Raw genomic sequence first — 20,749 nt, forward strand, 5'->3', positions numbered from 1 at the left:
TGACCCCAGCCAGGTAGACGTCAAGCCTCCTCTTAAAGACCCCCAGGGTAGGAGCCAGCACCACTTCCCTTGGAAGTTGATTCCAGATCCTAGCCACCCTGACTATGAAGTAGTGCCTTCGGATGTCTAGTCTAAACCTACTCCAACAACTTGTGGCCGTTATTCCTTGTTACCCCCGGGGGCGCTAGGGGGAGCAAGGTCTCCCCCTAGTGAGTTTACAGATGGCCACCAGGTCCCCCCTCAGCCTTCTCTTGCGAAGGCCAAACAGCTTAAGGTCCTGTAGCCTCTCTTTGTAGGGTCTGCCTTGCTGTCCCCAGATCATGCGGGTAGCCCTCCTCTGGACCCTCTCAATGCTCTCCACATCCCTCCTGAAGTGTGGCACCCAGAACTGGACGCAGTACTCCAGCTGCAGCCTGACCAGTGTCACAGAGGGGGAGGATCACCTCCTTGGCCCTGCTTGAAATGCATCTATAGATACACAACAAGGTACGGTTAGCCCTACTGACCATGACCTTGCATTGTCAGCCCATGTTCATCTTGGAGCCAATAATGACTCCAAGATCTTTCAGCCACCATGCTCTCAAGAAGGGAGTTTCCCAGCTTATAAGCGTGCTGCTGGTTCCTACTGCCCAAGTGCAGCACCCTGCACTTGTCAGTATTGAAACCCATCCTATTTTCATTAGCCCACCCTAGTAACCTGTCCAGGTCCTGCTGTAACCTGTCCTTCCCTACTAGTGTGCTCACCTCACCCCAAATCTTTGTATCATCAGCAAATTTAAACAGGCTGCTTTTCACCCCATTGTCAAGTCACTAATAAAGAAATTGAACAGTGTAGGCCCAAGGACCAAGCCCTGGGGGACTCCACTGCCCACTTCCCTCCAGATCGAAAAAGACCCGTCCACCAATACCCTCCCGAGTATGACCCTTCAACCAATCTGCAGTCCATCTGACTGTAGGCCACAATGCCACAGTCACCTAGTTTTTTTATTCATGCAAGCATCTGAGATGGAAGAGAGCCTAAAAAGATTCACAAGAACTTAGTACTTCCCTTTAGATTCTACCTTGTTTGTTTTAAAGTGAAGAAGCATATAAATTATGTTGTATGGCTTGTGTAAAGTATGATCTGACAGCTATCCTGTCACTCTAAACAATGCCATTATGTCATTCAAGAGCATAACAAGTGGTGAAGCTCAACACTTATTCAAGTACACTGCATTTAACAAAATATTTTTCTTAGAGTTCTGATAAAATAATGTCCAAGTTACACTTGCCAATCCAGGATTTTTTTAGGGCCTTAAATGTCTCTGTTAAGACTTTCTTAATACCCAAACAGTTTCAAATATTAAATTAATGTTGGCAAAGTTTTCCTCAAGAAAACATTAACGAAAGATGAATTACCTGGTTCCCTTCAGTTTGCAGTAGTTCTTGTTTTTCTTCTGGGCTTCTCTTCTGTTCAAATCTCTGAATAAATTCACAGTCTTCACCTGAAATCATCTGTCCTCTAGAAAGCAAAGCACAAAGCTGTAAGGATTTTTTGTGAATTATTTATTTCAGGCAATATTCCCTTTCCTCTTGCTGTGTATCCCTTATTAAACTTATAGTAAGTACATGATCCTATGATGTGTAAGGATTCCTATTCTCCCAAGAGCTGCATGAGCAAAGACATGAAGATGTAGAATGGGGAAAGTATTTAAAAAGCAAACTTCTAGGTATCTGACTGCCCAGTAGCATCACTTCAGTCATTTTCAGACTATCTCCATACCCTGGAAAAATATAAGGAATCACTAAAAGAAACAGTACTATCCCTATGCATGTATATCTAGTACACACTGAAAACTGAAGTCATAACACAAAAGCAGTACAACTCTACAACACCAGGTTTTTAAAAACAGGAAGTAAAATGCACATTAGTCAGTCTATCAAAATACTTGATTTTGGCATTAAAACGCATATTAAGCAAAAATAGGAACACATGCAATTTCTGCTTTCCAAATTAGACTGCATTCACTTTTCAAAATTAACACATGCCAGCATTTTAACCATGGGCATCAATCTGGAGAGGGGAAAGACTTGAGCTAGCATATTCCATGGTTGTACCCATTAGCCATACAACTCTGTACTCCACTGCTTCAGGTAAAAATTAAAGCAACCGTAGAAGATACCCAAGATCATTAACAGAAAAATAAATACTCTTTCAATTTAACAAGCTGCTGTCTTCCGAGTTGATAGAATCTTCTTTTTGTCATTATGCAGAAGATGCTCCCACAACTGCTAACAAACAAGCAAGACAATAAGAACAACAATTATCTAGATCAGTGGTCCGACTGAGTGCTGCAGGGCCAGTTCACAGACCCAGCTGGGCTCACAGACTCCCTATCCTTACCCCTCCCCTCCAGCATAGCAGATCCGGCACCTGTTCCCCACAGGTGCAAGTCTGGGCCCACGTTGCATGTGGTATGGATCCCAGAGCAGCCAGAAAGGGCATTGCATAGGGCAGAGTCCAACATGTAGAACAGATCCTAAACTGAGGTACCTTAAGACGCACAGTGCCTGACCCAGCTGGACTGCACCACATGCAGCACCCACTTTGGAAACCATGTTGCACACTGTGCCCACACCAGCCAGTCCAGGACCTGCACTGCACGTGGCACTGACAGGTGCTGTGTGCAGCACATGTTTCGGACTGAATGGAGAAGACAACATGCAGAACAGTCCCAGGACAGCTGGCATGGCCACTGTGTGCAGTACATGTCCTGGAGTGGATGCCACATGTATCTGCAGCCAGGGCAGGCACTGTCTGTAGCAGAGCACCTGCTACAGCCAGTCCAGAATCTGTACTACACACACGGTATTCTGGACACCTTGCAATCTGCCCCACTCTCCTGTGCAACACAGACCTGGAGTGGCCAGGACAGGTACAGCTGCATGCATCCTGGATTCTGCCTGTATGCCTGATGGGGTGTGTGTCTGCTTAGACTCAGTGGCAGCACAAAGGAGCTGGATCCAGATGGGGGGGAAGTCCAAGGCTTTAAAACACTTAACAGTATAAGTTAATACATAGAAAGACTACAACCCCAGAGGCTCAGAAGCTGAAGTGGAAAACTGTGCAAAGCCATCAGACACAAAATCACCCAAGACAGAAGTAAGGCATGTTACTCCATGGTGGAATGTTTGCCACATTTTTGACTCTTATGTTTCCACTGAGTCAGAGGCTTTTTCTACCTACCACAGTTAAACACAATGGCTTCTTTTAGTTAATCTTTTCCAGAAGTGATTCACTTATTTTCAGATGGTCCATGACTAAGGGTTCAGTTAGAACTCTGTTATTGTCTTACAGTACATTAAAGCCTAGTAATCCTTGCAATCTGCATACCCAGATTTGGCCGGCTGAATAAACTGGACAATACCTGCAATAGTCTATTCCATGCTTTCCACCTGCCCCTTATTAAATAAATAACTTTGTGATACTTCACCACTTTCTTTTACATTACAAATTTAACTAGGCTGTTGCACCATAGATGGTATGATAGCACACTATTTAACAGTCAAGCATTAAGAGACTGTTTCATGGAATAATTGAGGAAGAAACAGCAATGCATTTTCACTGGTTCTGTGATATCTCATTAATACTATTTTGGACAATCCAAACATCTATCCCCTATTGCTAGAAGCATTTCTTGAGGCTTATTAATTTCGGAGTCTTAAGGCTTATACCAAAACTGGGCTGGCTGGGGTCTGTAAAGAAATATGGCTTTAGATTTTTATAGGATACACATACCTAAAAGACCTACTTTGGTAGGAGAATTATTTTTTCTCAAGTTAGACCATGTAAGTCTCCAGATGGGGCCATTCCATCACCTGAGAGCAAGGAGTTTTGCCAAGCTTTTGGTGTAAGTTTTTGTCCATACACTGGTATCGGCACCATTCCTCATCAAGCACAGAAACAACTGATAGCTACTAGAGATACATTTTGTGAAGCTAACTATTATTGATACAGCTAACCTTCTGACAAGAGGGAGGTTATTTTTATCACACAGCTCACAGATTTTGTGCAGCCAGGCAAAAACTAACAGACCTGTATATCTGCAGCCAGTCAAGCGATTGATTATATTACTCCCACACACCAACAGCCTCCCAGAAGGAACTGTGGAGGCAAAAGTCTGTAACTAGTTTTGAAATGAGAGTCTGAGCTGGTTTTAATACGACTTATGATGCAGCTGTTAAGAAACTATACCGAACTGGATTCAGTGACCTGGTCTTAAAGGGATTAGCTCACATTCCTCATCAACATTGCCCAGACCTAGACATCAGAAGTAAGCCTAAGACATACCCTTCCCTGCTTTTTAAGCTATTTAACAAGTACTAGTTTACTACTATCTTGCATCTTCTTTGAAGACAAGGCCTTGATTTTAACACATCTGAGAAAGTTCAAAAAAACCCCTATTTATTGTATTTTCTCACATATAAAATACACCCCAAAAACATGCAGCTTGTTTTTGAAAGGCAGAATGAAGGGAGGCAGGGGGAAGACTTTTCCCCAAGTTATGGCTGCATAGAGCAAGGGCAGAGCCAAATCTTCAACTTAGCTTTTAGTTAAGCAGGAAGAGAAGAAAACTGAAACCACAGCTGCTCTTGAAGGCTGCTCTTCATGAGTGGATCCATGATTTACAAAAAAAAGAGCTGAAGAGTCTCTAACTAAGGGTGTAAAATAGGAGGAAAGAGACCTGAAGCAGTTGGCAGACAGCAAAATTGCTTAATAATGTTTAGTTTCATTAGTGGAATATCAAGACTATTAAAAAGGTATGGCAATTGTTAACACTTGTAGAGTGAAGAAAAATAAGCTATTAAATCGACTCCCTCACTAGGCTGAATACTAACAACACAGATGCTGCACTGGGAAGCAGAAATCAAAGCAGGGTCCTTCAATCCCAATCAATCAGAAAAATTGGCTTCTTCACTTATCACATGCACCCTAATTTTGGGGGAACAAATCTTGGGGAAACAGGTACATGTCGTGTGCAGAAAAATAAGGCATTTCAAACCCATTAAAAAGTCTGCCAACTGTCAAGGGAAAAAAAAAACTTTCAAAACAAGCTTTGATCTAACATTGGAGCTCAGGGGAACCAACAGTTGAGGCTGACATCTCCCAGAGAGAGTACTGAAAATTAATAACTGTTTGTTTATAAATGTCAATTTGAGGAGAAGTTTCTTAACTAGCACAGGGCTACACAAAAGAAAAAATCTGACAGCTTGATAAACAAGCCATTAATATTTCAGCAGTGATCTTGGGGATTCCAATAATAACTTTACTAGCCTCAAATAAGCCATTTTCCAATAACTTCATTTTAAAATTAAATTAAGTAATTATAGAATATTCATGACAGGTTCTCATGAATTAGCAGTTCAAAGGTGTGGCGGGGAGAAACCAATGGTGTTCACAGGGAAACAATGAAAAGGAATGGATTTTCTGGTTTGTTTTTTTTCTTTTGGTAACCAGCAGTTCAAGTTTTACAATCTTATTAATATGCGGACTTCTCATTTCCTGATGATAAAGGATTTCTGTAACCAAAACCACCATTTCATCACAAGGTCTTTTGCAACTCACTTTTAACCAAGACAACTATAACCAATGAGTTTTCTTGTGATTAAGAATGCTGATCATTAGCAACAGTATATATTTTTTCAATATTTCATATATGCCAGGCAACCACACGCACTTGGAAGTTTACCAAATAGATCAAAATCAAAAAAAATAAACACAAAATGTAAACTGTTATGTTCGGACAGAACAGCATACATCTTTAAGGGTTTGTTACATCATTTAGTTAGTTTCCCCCTGTAAAGTTGCAGAGTAATGTTAGCTTGGCTTTAATGGGCAGCAGACTGAGTGACTTATACTAATCTTACTGAAGTGCTGCCACCTAACCTATGGAACAAAACTTTTTGAACAAGTCCATGTTTCATTCATAGTCCAAAGACAGTCATTATTAATGCCCTTATTACCACCACAGGACTCAAGACAACTGCTACTTAAGAGAGAGCAATAATCAATATAAAACACTTGAAACATGTAATTTATAAAACCTCTTGGTCAGTCAAGCTGATACAGAGACTTGTGATTCATTTTGTTGTTCATTATGCATTTCTTCCAACTATATAGTTCCTCTTTTACTCATCTGACACCACTACAAGAAGCCTGGCTTTCTTGCATCTGAACACATCTACCAGGATCAGACCGTTCAATATTAGATGTTTCCAAATGTCATTAATGGTATCATTGTATAATTGTTTTATTGGAACATGTCAAGGTGCAACTATTTAATCACATGCCTAGGAAATATTAATACCTATTGGGTTTCCTGGCCTTTGGCTAAGATCAAGTGTAGTCTTATTACGCCTACTGGGACACAGAGCTGACTTGATTAGTAATTATAAAATGGAAGGCTGCACTGTTAAATAGAAGGAATGGCTTCTGTAAGCCTGGACCTGCACAGAAATTCTACCAAGCAAAAAACTCAACAAAACAACCCATGCACACTTTTAAAACATTTTTAAAAGTACTCAGATAGGCAAGGAAATCTTAGGAATACCTTTTATTGATCGAACTGCATAGCCAGGATATATTTAATCAAGTTTTTGAATACAAAACATTAATGAAGAATAATGCAGTATTTTCTTTGAAGACATTTTTCAGAAAGCTGGTGCTTCAAAAAAAATAAAAAGTTATAATTTTTTTAAAAGCAGTTTTCTAAATGTGTAACTTAGAGTTTGAAGAGAAGATGTCATTCCACTATGAAAAATGGCAATTCATTCTTCCAGTCTTAGAAAATGAATCCTGGCCTCCAACTCATTTTTTATACTACAGAAGCACTTCCGACAGTCAAAACTAAGCGTACATACTATCTAAAGATAGTTTTTCTTCTCGTTGTTAAGCTGCTCACCCTAGTTAAGAGTAAAACAGACATGTTGATCAAAACAAAAAAAAAAGCCACATTTTATTTCCAAACTATTGGGTTCAATAGCAAACGTAGAACGTCTTTCCAATTTTGACCAAATTACAGTAAAATATTGTCTTTTACTCAATATGCTATATGCTGATATTAGTATATGCTATACTATGTTAGGGTAGTGGAAAATTCTGCTAGCATATAATTGAGAGACAGGATAAACAATACACCTAGTAACGTTTAGTTTAAACTGACTCTGTACTGGAAAACTCAAGACCTTAATACTAGTATGCACTAGAATTTGACATAACAATAAACACAAGCTATTCACCTGCAGCACTGAAGGTTAGAGATGGCAGAGGTAAACTTGGAAGGACTTTGTCCTCAAAGTCAGGTAATCACTGTATTAAACACAACTTTAATACAGCTTTTATATATAAAACTCTGTAAACAGCATAAGGCCAAATTGTTAAAAGGTACTTAGTTGCTTAATTCCTATTGATATGAATGCCTAAGTATCTTCAAAAATCTGGCTCAAGAGTGTGTAAACATTTGCATAACTTTAAAAAAAAAAAAACAACACTATGTGCTATCCCCAACCTCTGGCAAAACACTAAGAACTTGAAATGAGAAAGGCCATCTTTGTGGGTATATTCCTACAGCCTATCAGCACACAGATAACCAACTCAGGCAGAGTCATTCTCTAAATAAATCAAGACCAAACCTACATAAAGCAATTTGGATCACTTTGGACTACATCCAGAAATACATTTAAAAAGTAAGTGTTGTTTCTGGAAAGAAACATTGTTGTACTACTAGGAAAATATCAACAACTAGACAGCTGCATTCTGCATTAACTGAATGCTGTTCTTACCTGGTTCCCAACAGTTGCTGTATCTAATATAATGCAGAAATAATGAAGACCTACACAAAAGAATTGATCATAATCTCTCACTCCGCCTCTGGCAGCAACTAAGATCTCCAGATGCTAGATTATATAACAGAAAAAACAGGTAGTCAAGGGGTCAGACTCCTCCTTTCATCTTTCCAGTAAGTTCCCCAATCTTCCTAGCAAAGTGTCTATCTAACCTGCAGGCTCTTCAATTAAGTACCTCACATCTAAGATGCAATCACAAGAATGCAGGAAGATGGCATTATAATCAGTGCAATAAGATGAGAACCACATGTCACCAGTATATTTAGGCTGCAATGCATCTTCCACAATAGCATCACAAGCCTTAATCAGAAGCACAATAGGAAAAACTTTTACCCTACAAAGGAAAGCTAATAAGCAGAGATCCTGGTTTTCCCCAATTAATTAAAAAATAAATAAATAAATAAAACTGCAGATTCTCTGATAAAAACACCAACATATGTGATTAAAATGAAAGGCCTCTCACTCCTCCCACAGCCCTCTGACCCTGCTGGTGCCCTTCACTCCCCGCTCCCCCCCAGTCCTGTTTGTGCCCCTTACTCTGCCCCCACAGCCCCTGGCCCTGACAGGGCCCCTCACTCCCCACCCACAACCCCCTGCTGCTGCCTGCTATGGGCCCAGGCAGGGGTGAGGCAGGCTCCCCACCACTGCACAGATCTGTGCATAAGACAGGAGTGGCCATGGGCTCCTGCCCTGTTGATCTCTGCCAGGGCCTACCAGCTAACAGCAGGGCTGCACAGGCAGGCTGCTTGCCACTGCAAGCGCCGTGATGCCCTGGCGACAGGTCCCCTGCACATGCAGCAGGGCACAACCCCACACTGCTGCCCCTGTATGCACAGAGAATGTGTTGCTAGGGCAGCACGGAGCTTACAGCAGCAAGCAGCTTCCCTGCAGCTCTGGGTTGCACCCGCTGGGCTGCGGAGGCACCAGGGTAGGACAATAGGGTGGAAGCTCTAGCTGGCAGTGGACAGCCCGTGCCCACGCTCTCCCTGCGCACAGATCTGGGGGGGAATGGGTCCCCCCTGCCTTCCTGGGAGTGCACGCAGTGGTGGGGAGATGGCCTCACCCGCCACCCCCAGGTGAGCTGCCCACAGCCCTGACCCACTCCTCACTGGGGCCCTCCAGCCACACATTGCAGCCCTGGACGCCAGACCTTATGTACCACCCAGCTGGGCAACAGCCCCAGCCTCAGCCCTGTCCAACTCCCTCCTTCCCTTCTTATAGGGGCCTCAATCCCACCCCCCACTCACCTGCAGGAGCTGCTCTCCCAGCTGCCTGGCAGACATGTGCATATACATGCACATGGCACCCCCTGCCTAACCACCTTCTTCCCACCCCACCCCCAACCCCTTGCAGACTGGAACTCTGCCAACTTGCAAACAGCTCTTTGAAACACTGCAAAATCTGCAGATTTCTCCATTGAAGTGAGAAATCTGTGTTTTCCTCTGGTAAAGGGGAAAATCCACATTTTTCCATGGGAAATGGAAAACCCAGACCCCTGCTAACACAGACAACTCATCTCCTTCTTTCTGAGAGGTCTTAAAGTGACTGAAACCAAACCCCACCTGTCCTGCTCTCTCTCACTCAACCTTTAACCAGCACCAGAAAGATGTAACCCTGGTTGTTAAGCCTAACAGAATTGTGAGAGTACAGACAGCAGCATAGAGCAATTTTGTCTTGGGTTTTGGTTTGGAATAACTTGTAGCAAATATTGGAACCATTCTCTTTGCTAAGATTAATTAAACTTCTCTCCATGCATGCTATCAGCTTGACTGACCTTTGGGCCTTATTTCAATAGGCAACTGAAAGCTGCTCTAACAATCTCTCAAAACTCTATGAGAAAAAGTTATCAAACATTCAGAAAATATCACATTGGTCTCTACTCAAATGACACAGGGAACCAAAATACTGGTATTATGGCCATTTCCTCAGCATGGGCCCTCACTCCCAACCCACAACACCATCCACTGGTGTTGTGAGTCACAACTCCAAATGGAATCACGACTCACAATTCGGGAACCACTAATATAAACATAACTTATCTTATTTGGAGGCTGAAGTTATGTACACCAGCAAAGGCACAAATTTGTCGGTATTAAGCTGCATCCACACTAGGCTCACTTTGCTCATATGGAATACCTAGACTAGCTATGGCCTTCTAGTATAGACATGACCTAAATTCTCTTATAACACCATGCTTTTTCTGGGGAAACACTGTTCCACTCGCAGGAAAAGACTCTGATAGCAAAACACTTTTCTCCAAAGTACCACACAGTACTTAATTTGAGAAATGGAGTTCTCCTACTTGCAGCAAGCCTGTAGGAGATTTGCTCAACCATTTCCAGTTACTGGAGCTTTTTTCCAATTACTTTCATAGCAGCATGACAGAATGACACTTCTCACATTACACATCATAAATTAAAACTCTACAAGCCAGCAGAAAATACAGCTGACCGTCAATGATTCAAGGTCATCTTATACTTACTGGAGATATAACTGCCAGTTTACTTTGTTTGCCCGAACTTCAGCTGCTTTGGCAGCAATAATGTTTGTTGGGACAGCTGCATCCACAGCACCTCTGATATCCATTTTGATCACTTTTCAAAATCTGTTCAGAAAAACAGAATATATGAGATATCGGGTACATACAGAACATACTATATGACCAAGATATTTAAAAGATAAGTAGATTTAGGAGACATTTTAAAATACACCCAATTTTAGTGAGCAGCTACCCTCCATCTTTCTGAAAAGAAAAAAAAGCTCATTATTGGGTGCCAAAATTGAGATGCCACAAAAAGGCCTAAGTAAGAATCATGCTTTACTTTTAAATTTCAGTTGCTGATGTATATGAAAGATACACCTCTCACTCCTGACAGAGGACTTGAAAAAAGGACCCATACAAAACATGAAGTGTGAAAAACAGAGCTATACACATGTCCATTTGAAGCAAAGCAGATTTGACAGTCTTCAACTCTGTCTTTAAAAAAAGTGAAAAAGCTGAGGCTTGTTAAAGAATTTCCCCCCCTTTTGTGATTAAGAGAGCTTTAAAAAGAAGTGCATTCATCCACAGCTACAAGTTTTCTAACATGATTTTCCTACACCAACACAAGTCACCAGGTTAATATGTTATTTCATAACCTTTTCCAAGCACCGGAGAATCCAGACATTAGAAAGGTAAGTCACATAGGGTGGATAATTAGGCATAAAAAGATCTAAGCAACTACAATCCAAAGCCATAACAGCCATGCTTTCGTGTTTATTCCACAACATCCCCAAGCAGAAAATATTTATGAAGCAACAAGATTTTTCCCCCTTTGTTTAAACATAACAAAAGCAAAGCATGAAGGGGGGGAAAAAAAAAAGACACTGGACTCTGTGAACCTCCCGTTCTATTTAAAGATTTGTTCTCTGTTCTGTTTCCTGTATTCAAGTCTCATGTACATCAGTAAAGAACTGACAGCCACATTAAAGAATTGATTCCCAAACACAGAATTAAGACATATCAGAATAAGCTTCATTTGAGGTATGCCTCTGCAGCAGAAAGTACAAAGATACCCTGTCGTTCTGAACACGCTTGTCCTGGAACCAGGTGCTGAGCATATGAGTGCACAAAAAGCCCCACTAACAAGGCCACATGACCTCCAGCTTCCTCACTGGTGCATACAGAGGCAATACAAGATCTCTCTGCATGGGCCTGCCTTGCACTTTCTCAACACCCTCTTGGACAAAATATGTTGTTGCCCATGAAAACTCATGCCTCTCTGAACCAGTTTGCCACTGAAGGTGCCACCTGTGGGACAGCTGGGGGATGCTATTGGACCAGAGGCAGTTTCTTTCCAAGCACAGAATAGACCCTGAAGCAAGGGTGTCAAACGTATGGCCCATGGCCCAGACTCAGCCCACAGTGCCTTTCCGCGGGGCCCCATGGGGCTCCTGGAGAGCAGCAGAAGTTGGTCTCTGGTGGGAACGCACCCCACTCCCATGCCACCGTCCTGGCTGGATCCCACATCGCTGCCACCAAGGCACCTCTGCCCCGACCCCAAGCAAGCGTGACACCCCGGCCCCAAGGCGACGGGGGCGCTGCCAGGAGCGGGCCCGGGCGCAGACCCGACCTCCGCGTCGCAGCCCGTCCTCACCCGCCCCGGGGGCGAGCGCAGCGCCCAGGGGCCTCCAGGAGCAGCCGGCAGCCGCCCAACCCCTTCCGTCCCTGCTCAAGCTGCTCCCTCCCACCGGGTCGGCCCTGCCGCTGATGCCAAACCCCGGGCGGACCCGCAGCGACCCGGGGTCCGGCAGCAGCAGGAGCCGGGTGGGCCAGAACCGGACCGGCTGCCTCCCGCCGCGTCCTCCCTGCCTCCGGGATGAAGGTGAAACCCGCCGCCCGCCGCAGTCCGCACCCTGGGGGGGAGGGGCACCAACGGCTCCCCCCCGGCGGCCCCTCTTACCCCTCGGCGGCAGGAGGATGCTGGCGGGACCGGCGCGCCGGGGCAACACTAACGGCGTGGATCATGTGACAGCGCGCAGCTGACAACCAAGCCCGACGGCGGCCGGCAAGGCCCAATCCGCGCCAGGGCTGTGGGAGAACGCGGAGCGCGGGGCGGGGCTGTGCCTGGCCGTGCCCCGCCCCCAGCGTGCCAGGCCCGGCGAAGGTGGGGGGAGGGTGCTCGTTTCGCCCCCTCGTTGATGCTGAACGCTGCGTGAGGGGGAAACGTGTGTTTTCTGGGGAGAAATGATCCTGAAAGCAAACCGGCATCGCGCCCCTGCACCGATCCACACACAACATCATTGCCTCTTTCCTGAATGCCCAGAGTTTAAGGGATATCCCCCCTGCCCCTTCCTTTTTAATTGGGCCCAGACCTGGTTTTACCCACGTTTTCGCAAAGGTTTAAATTCTCCACATAGGGGAAGACTCCACCTGGCAGAGGAAATGTCATGTATCTGGGTCCAAAAAGGCAGTTTTCCTTAAGCCCTCTCTGGGATAACTGTTCTGGCGCAGTTTAGTCCCCACCAAGGTGTTGGGGCTTAACGCCCATTTTCTAGAAGTGGGAGGCTCCTCCATAGCTTGCTCCCGTGGCCAGGTGGCTGAGAGCAGGCAAAACTCGGGGAGCATCCAAGCCCCAAGCCTCCCGGCTTCAAGCTACATGTAGGATGTTGCCAAAAGCTGTTGGAAGCATCTGAAGCCCCTGGTGGGAGCAGAGGATGTTTGCTGGTTGTAGGCTATGTATGATTCTGGACTGACTTAGATTTGGGTGTTGCAGAAATTGCTATGGTTCGTTTCTCGGGAGGCGAAGAACTCTCAGTCACAGACACACTCCATTAGTAACACAAAAGGTATATATTTGCAAATAGGGTCAGAGTGAAGACAAAAGACCACCCTCTGCCCCCGGGGAACACTTCTCAGCAGGCTTTATCCCCTCTCTCCTGAGCACGTGTGCAGAAGTAGGAACTCTTACATCTCATTTCCGGTTCATACAAACATATATGAAATGACGTCACGTCATCCGTCGCATGTGCATTATAATTAACTACTTAAGTATGCGGGGCGGATAGGCTTATATGCATTAGCTAATTGCGCCTGCTCAGAAAGTACTTTAGGTTACAAAAAGTTCAAACCTTCTCTGCCCTCAAGGACAGGACCATTAAAAATTGCAATTTACTCTTATCTGCATGAGAACGCTAAGGAGTATATGCTTTACTGTAACAAAGAGATAGTAAATTTGCAGAACAAAGAGAGAGTGATACCTTAATACAAAGAGCCCTTAGTAGCTTCTCCTCCAACCTCCCCCTCCCACAAGGGATTGCTGACAGCTGTGCTGTTCTAACAACACTATTGATAATGCATTTTCAATAATATTTCTAACATGGGCTTGATTGATTTGGCTTGGAACATGAAAAATTTCTTTAAAAAAAAAAAAAGAATGACAAAAGGCAGCATTGGCTGCTGGAGTGAGGCACCAAGGGCTGAAAACACAGAGCCCAACAGCCAAGGACTTTGTGAAACATGAACCACGGGTTGAGTCGCGAGCACAAATAAAATGGGGGGTTTCTCCCCTTGCCTCTCTGTACCCGGCTTGGCTGCTTGGCACAGGGCTCCCCAGCAGTGGAGCATTCAGAGCAGCAGTTCTCGGGCTTTTTTGCACTCAAGGCCCTCTTCAGAAAATGCCAGTTCTTTGCTTTCGTTTATTTTTGGACTACGGAAAAATACTAAAGCAATTCTTCTTGTTGCAGAGACCCTAGTGGATCAGAATTTTTTTGGCACTGTGGATTCCTGTGTGAAACATCTGGGTTTATCTTGTAAATCACGTGCGAACCAGCACCTTACTAACTTTCTGCTGACACCAAGGCTGAATTTGGCCTGCTTTTCGTTAAGTCCCAGCAGAGGCCTGGTCCTGACCTTTAAAATAACTTTGGCTCAGTACAGATGTTCCAAAAGCTTCCAGTGGAAGCCCTCTAAATTATCATGCTCTACTCAAAGCGCAGTAAGTTAGCGCAGGAGCCAACCAAACAGATTTTCGCTGTTCACTGGAGGCAGGGAGGGGTTCACAGCCTGCCCACATTGGCTGCGGGAAAGGGGGGGCTCCCACACACCATACAGGAGGCTGCCAAAGTGGTCCCTCTCCCCAGTCCCCTCCCACCAGCTCACAGCAGCAGCTGAAGGAGGAAGAGGGGGAGAACAGAGCCCCCAGCCCACCATGAGGGCCACTCCACAATTTGCTTGCCTGGAGTATGTGGGGTACACCACTTCTACACAACGGGGACTCCCTTCTTTCCCCGCAAGCCTCTTGACAGCTGCAGCCAGCTGCTGCAGTGCAGCATGGCGTGGCCAGTGCTGCTACAGGGACACAGAGTCCAGAGCTCTTAGAATAAAATGATGGTTGGATGCGACCTCAAATCAGGACTATCCCCAGCTACATCATTTCAGCCAAGGCTTTGTCTAGCCAGGTCTTAAAAACCTCCAAGGAGAATCTACAACCTCTCCAGGTAACCTGTTCCAGTGTTTTGCTACACTTCTAGTGAGAAAGTTCTTCCTTATAGCTAACCTAAACTTCCATTGGTGCAACTTGAGACAGTTGCTCCTGTTCTGTCACCTGCCACCACTGAGAACAGTCTGGCTCCATCCTCCTTCAAACCATCCTGCAGGTAGTTGAAGGTTGCTATTATTAAATCCCATCCCTCAGTCTACTCTTATGTAGACTAAATAAGCCCAGTTCCCTCACCCTCTTCTCAAAAGTCACATCCCCCAGCTCCCTCATCATTTTTGTTGCCTTCCGCTGGACTCTCCAATTTGTACACATCCTTCCTGTAGTGGGGGGCCCAAAGCTGAACACAGTACTTCAGATGTGGCCTCACTAGTGCTGAATAGAAGGAAATAATCACTTTTTTTGATCTGCTGGCAACACTCCCTTTTGATCTTGATCTTTTCAGGTAGAATTTACAGTTCACATTAGGGATAGGTACAGACATTAAATAAGGCCAAGGTGGAATAAATCTAAGTTACATGGTTTTCTGTGAGTGGCATAGTTTGGACTAGTAGTGAACAGAACACACATCCGCCCTTTGGTGGGAGGTAGGAAGAGGGCCCAATCTTAGACCAGGTTCTGCCATTTTTAAACCAGGCTATGTGTGTTGAACTTCAGTTCTGTTATGAGTATAGACTGGTTTTTTGTGCTGAACTTCCACTGTTGTGGGTAAGACTGGTTGCCAATCACTTATACCAGTAAAAACGTAATGTCAGTACCTGACCTAGGTGTCTAGGCTCCACATGTAATGCATAGGAACAATCAGGCACCTAATGATGGGATTCACAGAAGCTAGTATTCAGGTTTAGGATTCAACAGAAAATGCTGAGGGGAAGGGTAGAACACAAGAGCTAGCCCTCTCAGGAACTTAGATAGCTAAACTGTGGGCCACAGGCAAGTACCCCTTGGGATTTACAAGTCTTTTCTCATAAACGTGATGATGTTAGCTGCCACAGCTCCCTTTGAATACGGCTTGAGCAGGAGTGACTTCATAGATTTCCTAGACTATTTGGACATTAGGGCTGGAAGGGACCTCGGACGATCATCGAGTCCAGCCCCCCGCCCAAAGGGCAGGAAGTGAGCTGGGGTCATAGGATCCCAGCAAGATAAGCATACAATTTGCTCATGAAGGCGTTCAGTGTAGGTGCTTGAACTACCTCTAATGGCAGGCTGTTCCAGACCTTGGGGGCTCGGACAGTAAAGAAATTCTTCCTTACGTCCAGCCTGAAACGGTCTTGCAGTAGTTTATAACCATTCGACTTCGTCATCCCTTGGGGCACTCTGGTGAACAAACGTTCCCCCAGATCCTGGTGGTCACCCCTGATAAACTTATAGGTGGCCATCAGATCACCCCTGAGCCTGCGCTTTTCCAGGCTAAAGAGCCCCATGGCTCTCAGCCTGTCATCGTAAGGTCTGTTTTCCTGACCTCTGATCATGCGTGTGGCTCTTCTCTGGACTCTCTCAAGCTTCTCCACTGAAAGAGACTTGCTCAGTAATACTTCATAGACTGGCTTCACTTGGGATACAGGCTTAAATTTCCACAGGGAAAAGAAAGATTTGAAGTCATGTTTCCCACATCTGAGGTGAGTGTACCAAGCGCTGAGCTTTACTGTAAGAAGGAAAGAAGAATGTGGACCACTAGTTGCTGTGCCTTGTGTAGGGACTTATTTGGTAAGTGTGCTAGGAGAACATCTACTGGATTGGGAAGACAAGTGGTAGAATGTATAACTTGTGGATTCAGACACAGCGTATGCCTATAGCTCCTAAGTTCTCAGCACTTGTCACAACTTGAGCAATTTTGGGTGTGTTCAGAAGCAGACACTTAAGCAATTAGGGAACTTTACTAGTGGAAATGTGGGAAGCCTGGGGACTTTAGATATTCCTAGGGCTTAATGGCAGCCAAGACAGTATTCTGAGGATCTAAATTTTGGTGTAAAGGCCCATAAGAGAAGCTAGGTGGCAACAAGATGTTTAACTGATTTTGTGGTGTCAGCCCTCAATGCTCTCATCCATTGTCATTGAATTTTGATCAACAGTTGCATTTGCCACAGTTTGGCTTATGTGTATTCTAGTAAGGAAAAAAGAGGTTGTTGGTGATCTTACTTGTGAGACTTGCCATACAAAATAGTGACTGTTGGTTTCTGCAATTTACTGCACTTTTAGTTTATGTGTTTCTCTCAGGAACAAAATAATATAATTTCTCCTTCTATTAATTTCAGATTTAGTTAAGTAAGTGATTTCAGTGAGTGATACCAACATGAACACACATGTTTTTATAATACAATAATTTTCACAGTGGCGTTGAAGCTGCCTGGAAATTGAATAATAAAGCTAGTATTTGCAACCATTTTTTTAAAAGGCAGCAAGACAACCCACATCCTTTCAGAGTTCTTTTCTATATAAGCATTTCCATGTTGCACTATTTATCATGCTTAGAGTTATAGACAGCAGTCTTCATTTAGCCAGACTGAGGAAATCACTCTTGCAGTAATTAAAAAAAAATACAAGAATGGAGAAAACTAGGATTTGCTACTACTCAGCAAAAAGACCCAGGCTGGCCTTAAAGAATGCTCTATCAGAGTGGAAATGACTGTTTAATGTATAGTACAGAAGCAGTCCTAGGACAAGCGACCAGAATCTAGGATTTTTCTTATCCCAGGTAAATGTTCTCTTTACTAAACTAGAGGCTCTCCTCTTATACTTGTCCTCTGGTCCAATGAATCTGAGACTTCTTTTATGCATTGATGCAGCTTCAATATGAGGGGTGACTCAGGCAGAATTGTTTATGGCTTAGTTATTAGGGTGTTCTCTAGCAATATAGGAGAGCTGGGTTTGAATCCTCTCAGGTATAGTTAGAAATTGCCTATGCTAGGGTGGGCAAAATGCAGCCTGCGGGCCAGATGTGGCCTGTCAGGCCATTGTATCTGGCCCACAGGGCCCCTAAAAAATTAAGAACACAGGTCAGAATGTTTTTAACACTGTGAGCGTGGCACTGAGATTCTTAACTCTCCCAGGACAGAGATAGTTCTGAGTGGGTATAAAGCACAAGTCTAAGCATTTGCTAACCTTTCAAGTTAAGAAGTGGGGCACATACAGAATTTAGGTGCATATACGTTTAGGCAGTAGTGGTTGTCAAAATCATGATCTTGAACCTGGATGCCTAAGTTATGCTCAAATGTCATGTTAGAATCTTTAGACCCTTTTTGAACTGATCTTTAACCTCTCTGAGCCTCAGTTTCTCCATTTGTAAAATGGGTCTAGTGAGGCAGGGACAACTTACTTTAAATTATATTAAAGCAAAAAATGTGCTGTACTGATGATGGATGCAGAAACAGGAAGTATTGTAGGTCTTATGAGAAAGAAGGATACAAATAATTACAGAAGACAAGAATTTTCAAGACAAGATTTAATTGGGCCCCTTAGTATCAGATACTATACTATGCACCTATTGAGAGAGGTTGGAGACTTCTTCACTAGGCAAGAACTACAAGAGCTCCTCATTAACTGTATATATAAGTCAAGTATAGTGGCAAGATTGCCAGATGCAATGTTTAAATCTATAGATGTGTTAATTCACTCCACAGCATTACATTTGAGTGTTATTATGCCCTATTCACCTGGAAGTAAACAGTACTTCCTCCTATTAAACAATCAAGGCTAGGTACATACATTAACCTTACTTAGGGTGACCACCCATCTCTAATTGGATGGGACAGTCCCACAATGGGAACCTCAAGTCCTAGTCCTGGGCTGCATGACTCTGGGACAGCATTTGCCCTGGACTCACAGCATCATTCAGGGATCCACAGGAAACAGCAGGTTTCTCCTTGCAGGCTGGCCATGTGCATGTGTGTGCCTGTACCCTGCACATGGCTGGAAATGCAGCCAGGCAGCCAGGAGACCAGCTCCCTGCAGGTAAGCCTATGTGTGGGGATGGGTGTAGGAAGTGGGGCTAATTGAGGCCCCCATGGTGTGGGAGGGAATGGGGCAGGGGCTGGGAGCTCTGCCCAGCCAGGGCTGTGCATGAGGCCAGGGCGTGGAATGGCATGGAGCTACAGGTGGCTTATCCAGGGGCAAGACATATAGGGGGGCACATGCCCCCCCACCAGATTTGTGCATGCAGGATGGAATCAGGATGTCCACTGCAGGCTCAGAGCTCCCATGCCCTACCCCCAGAGCCCCCATGCTGGCTGCACCGCCATAGCAAGGTGCCCCCTGTCCTCCTGGCAGCAGTGGGGGTGAAAGCTGCACTGTGGAGTTATGTCCCCTGCTGCTGCTAGGTGGGCAGGAGGCATGTGGTCCACATGAGGATCCCAAGGGAAAGGCAACAGGGCAGGGAGCCCACATCCCCCCCTGCTCTGCTTGGCTTGGCTCTGCTCCAAGTATGCTGCTGCTGCAGGAGTAGGGGGGCAAGGCAGGTATGTGTCCTGCCTTTCCCTTTTGACAAAGTGGTCACCCTACCCTTAAGTGAAAGTGCTTTGCAGCTGTAACAGAACAGATATTCATGGCACATAAAGCACTTTAAAAATGGCTGATCCCACTCTAAGCTAACCCTGGATGGATGTGTACTAATGTAAAGCGCTTTCTATTAGATCGCTTTATTGAAAGTCTGTGGCAGATCCCATCAAGGGTTAACTTAAAGTGCAGTCACCAACCTATGCTCTAGCTTTGGGAAGAGCTCTTTTACTCTGCTCAAGCACTGGGGTGCCTGGTGCCCGTTCCCCGCCCTCCCCACTCCCCGCCATCACTGACCTGAGTCAGTAGGAGCCTCTGATCCCAGCCCTGTATGCCACCTGATGGGGGCGAGGGAGTGAAGAAGGGATTTTTGCCCTGGGCCCATGATGCATGGCAACCCAACCTGGGGGCTGGGTGGCAGGGGAAGGAATCCCAGGTCCTTCACCTGGCAACCACCAAAGCTAGGCAGAGCCATAGCCCTGCCTGGCCAAGGCTGCTGTGCAGAAAAAGCATGCAGCTCAGGCATGCAGGGATGAAGTCAGGAAGACCAAAGAACAATTGTAGTTGCAGCTAGCAAGGGATATAAAGGGTAACAAGGGTATCTACAAGTATGTCAGTAGCAATAGGAGAATTAGGAGAAGTGTGGGCCCCTTACTGAATGGTGGAGGCAACCTAATGACAGAGAATGCAGAAAAGGCTGAAGCACTCAAAGTCTTTTTTACCTCAGTCTTCACAGGTAAGTTCATCTTCCAGACTACTGCACCTGGCAGCACAGTTTGGGGAGGACCTGAGCAGCCAACAGTGGTGAAAGAACAGGTTAAGGACTGTTTAGAAAAGCTGAATATATACAAGTCCATGGGGCTGGATGGGATGCACCCAAGGGTGCTGAGGAAGTTGGCTGATGTGATTGCAGAGCCATTGGCCTTCACTGAAAACTCATGGTGATTGGGAGAGTTCCCAGATGACTGAAAAGGGGCAAATATAGTGCCCATATTTAAGAAAAGGAAAAAAAGGGGATCCAGGGAACTACAGACCAGTCAGCCTCATCTCAGTCCCTGGAAAAATCATGGAGCAGATCCTGAAGGAATCCAGTCCTAATCACTTGGATGAGAAGGTGATTAGCAGGGATTTGGATTTTCCATTTCTCATGGAAAAATGGAAAAACCATGGATTTCCTGGTTTTATCTCAGAAAACATGGATTTTCTCTTTTAGCAGAGAAACCCACAGATATCTCCCTTTTGCAAAGAGCATTGCAAGCTGGCAAGTTCCAGCCTGCAAGAGCTGTTTGCAAAAAGGGAGGGAAAGCCCCAACCCTGCCTAGAGGCAGAGGGGGGAAGAGCAGAGCCTGCGGCTTTTAGTCAGTCGCAAGGCCTAGGTCAGGCTCAGTTTCCTC

General features: G+C 44.9%; 1 protein-coding gene and 1 long non-coding RNA gene across 2 annotated transcripts in view; one reads left to right on the forward strand and one right to left on the reverse strand.

Annotated features, from left to right (window-relative positions):
• The window catches only part of ATP6V1H (ATPase H+ transporting V1 subunit H), a 72,674-nt gene extending 60,247 nt beyond the window's left edge, over positions 1-12,427 (reverse strand). Inside the window, exons 1-3 of the mRNA XM_019548064.1 lie at positions 12,327-12,427; positions 10,367-10,489; positions 1,399-1,501 (exon numbers count right to left, since the gene is read on the reverse strand). Coding sequence (XP_019403609.1) covers positions 1,399-1,501; positions 10,367-10,470 — 207 coding nt within the window. The 5' untranslated portion in view covers positions 10,471-10,489; positions 12,327-12,427. The remainder of the gene's footprint in view (positions 1-1,398; positions 1,502-10,366; positions 10,490-12,326) is intronic.
• Positions 12,428-14,122: 1,695 nt separating this feature from the next.
• Positions 14,123-20,646, forward strand: LOC109324913. Its single transcript, XR_002105040.1, has 3 exons — positions 14,123-14,184; positions 18,464-18,467; positions 20,636-20,646. It is a non-coding gene; the product is annotated as an uncharacterized LOC109324913 (long non-coding RNA).
• Positions 20,647-20,749: the final 103 nt, after the last annotated feature.

The sequence above is a fragment of the Crocodylus porosus genome, unplaced genomic scaffold (assembly GCF_001723895.1).
Source record: "Crocodylus porosus isolate Cpor-Errol unplaced genomic scaffold, CroPor_comp1, whole genome shotgun sequence".
Taxonomy (NCBI): domain Eukaryota; kingdom Metazoa; phylum Chordata; order Crocodylia; family Crocodylidae; genus Crocodylus; species Crocodylus porosus.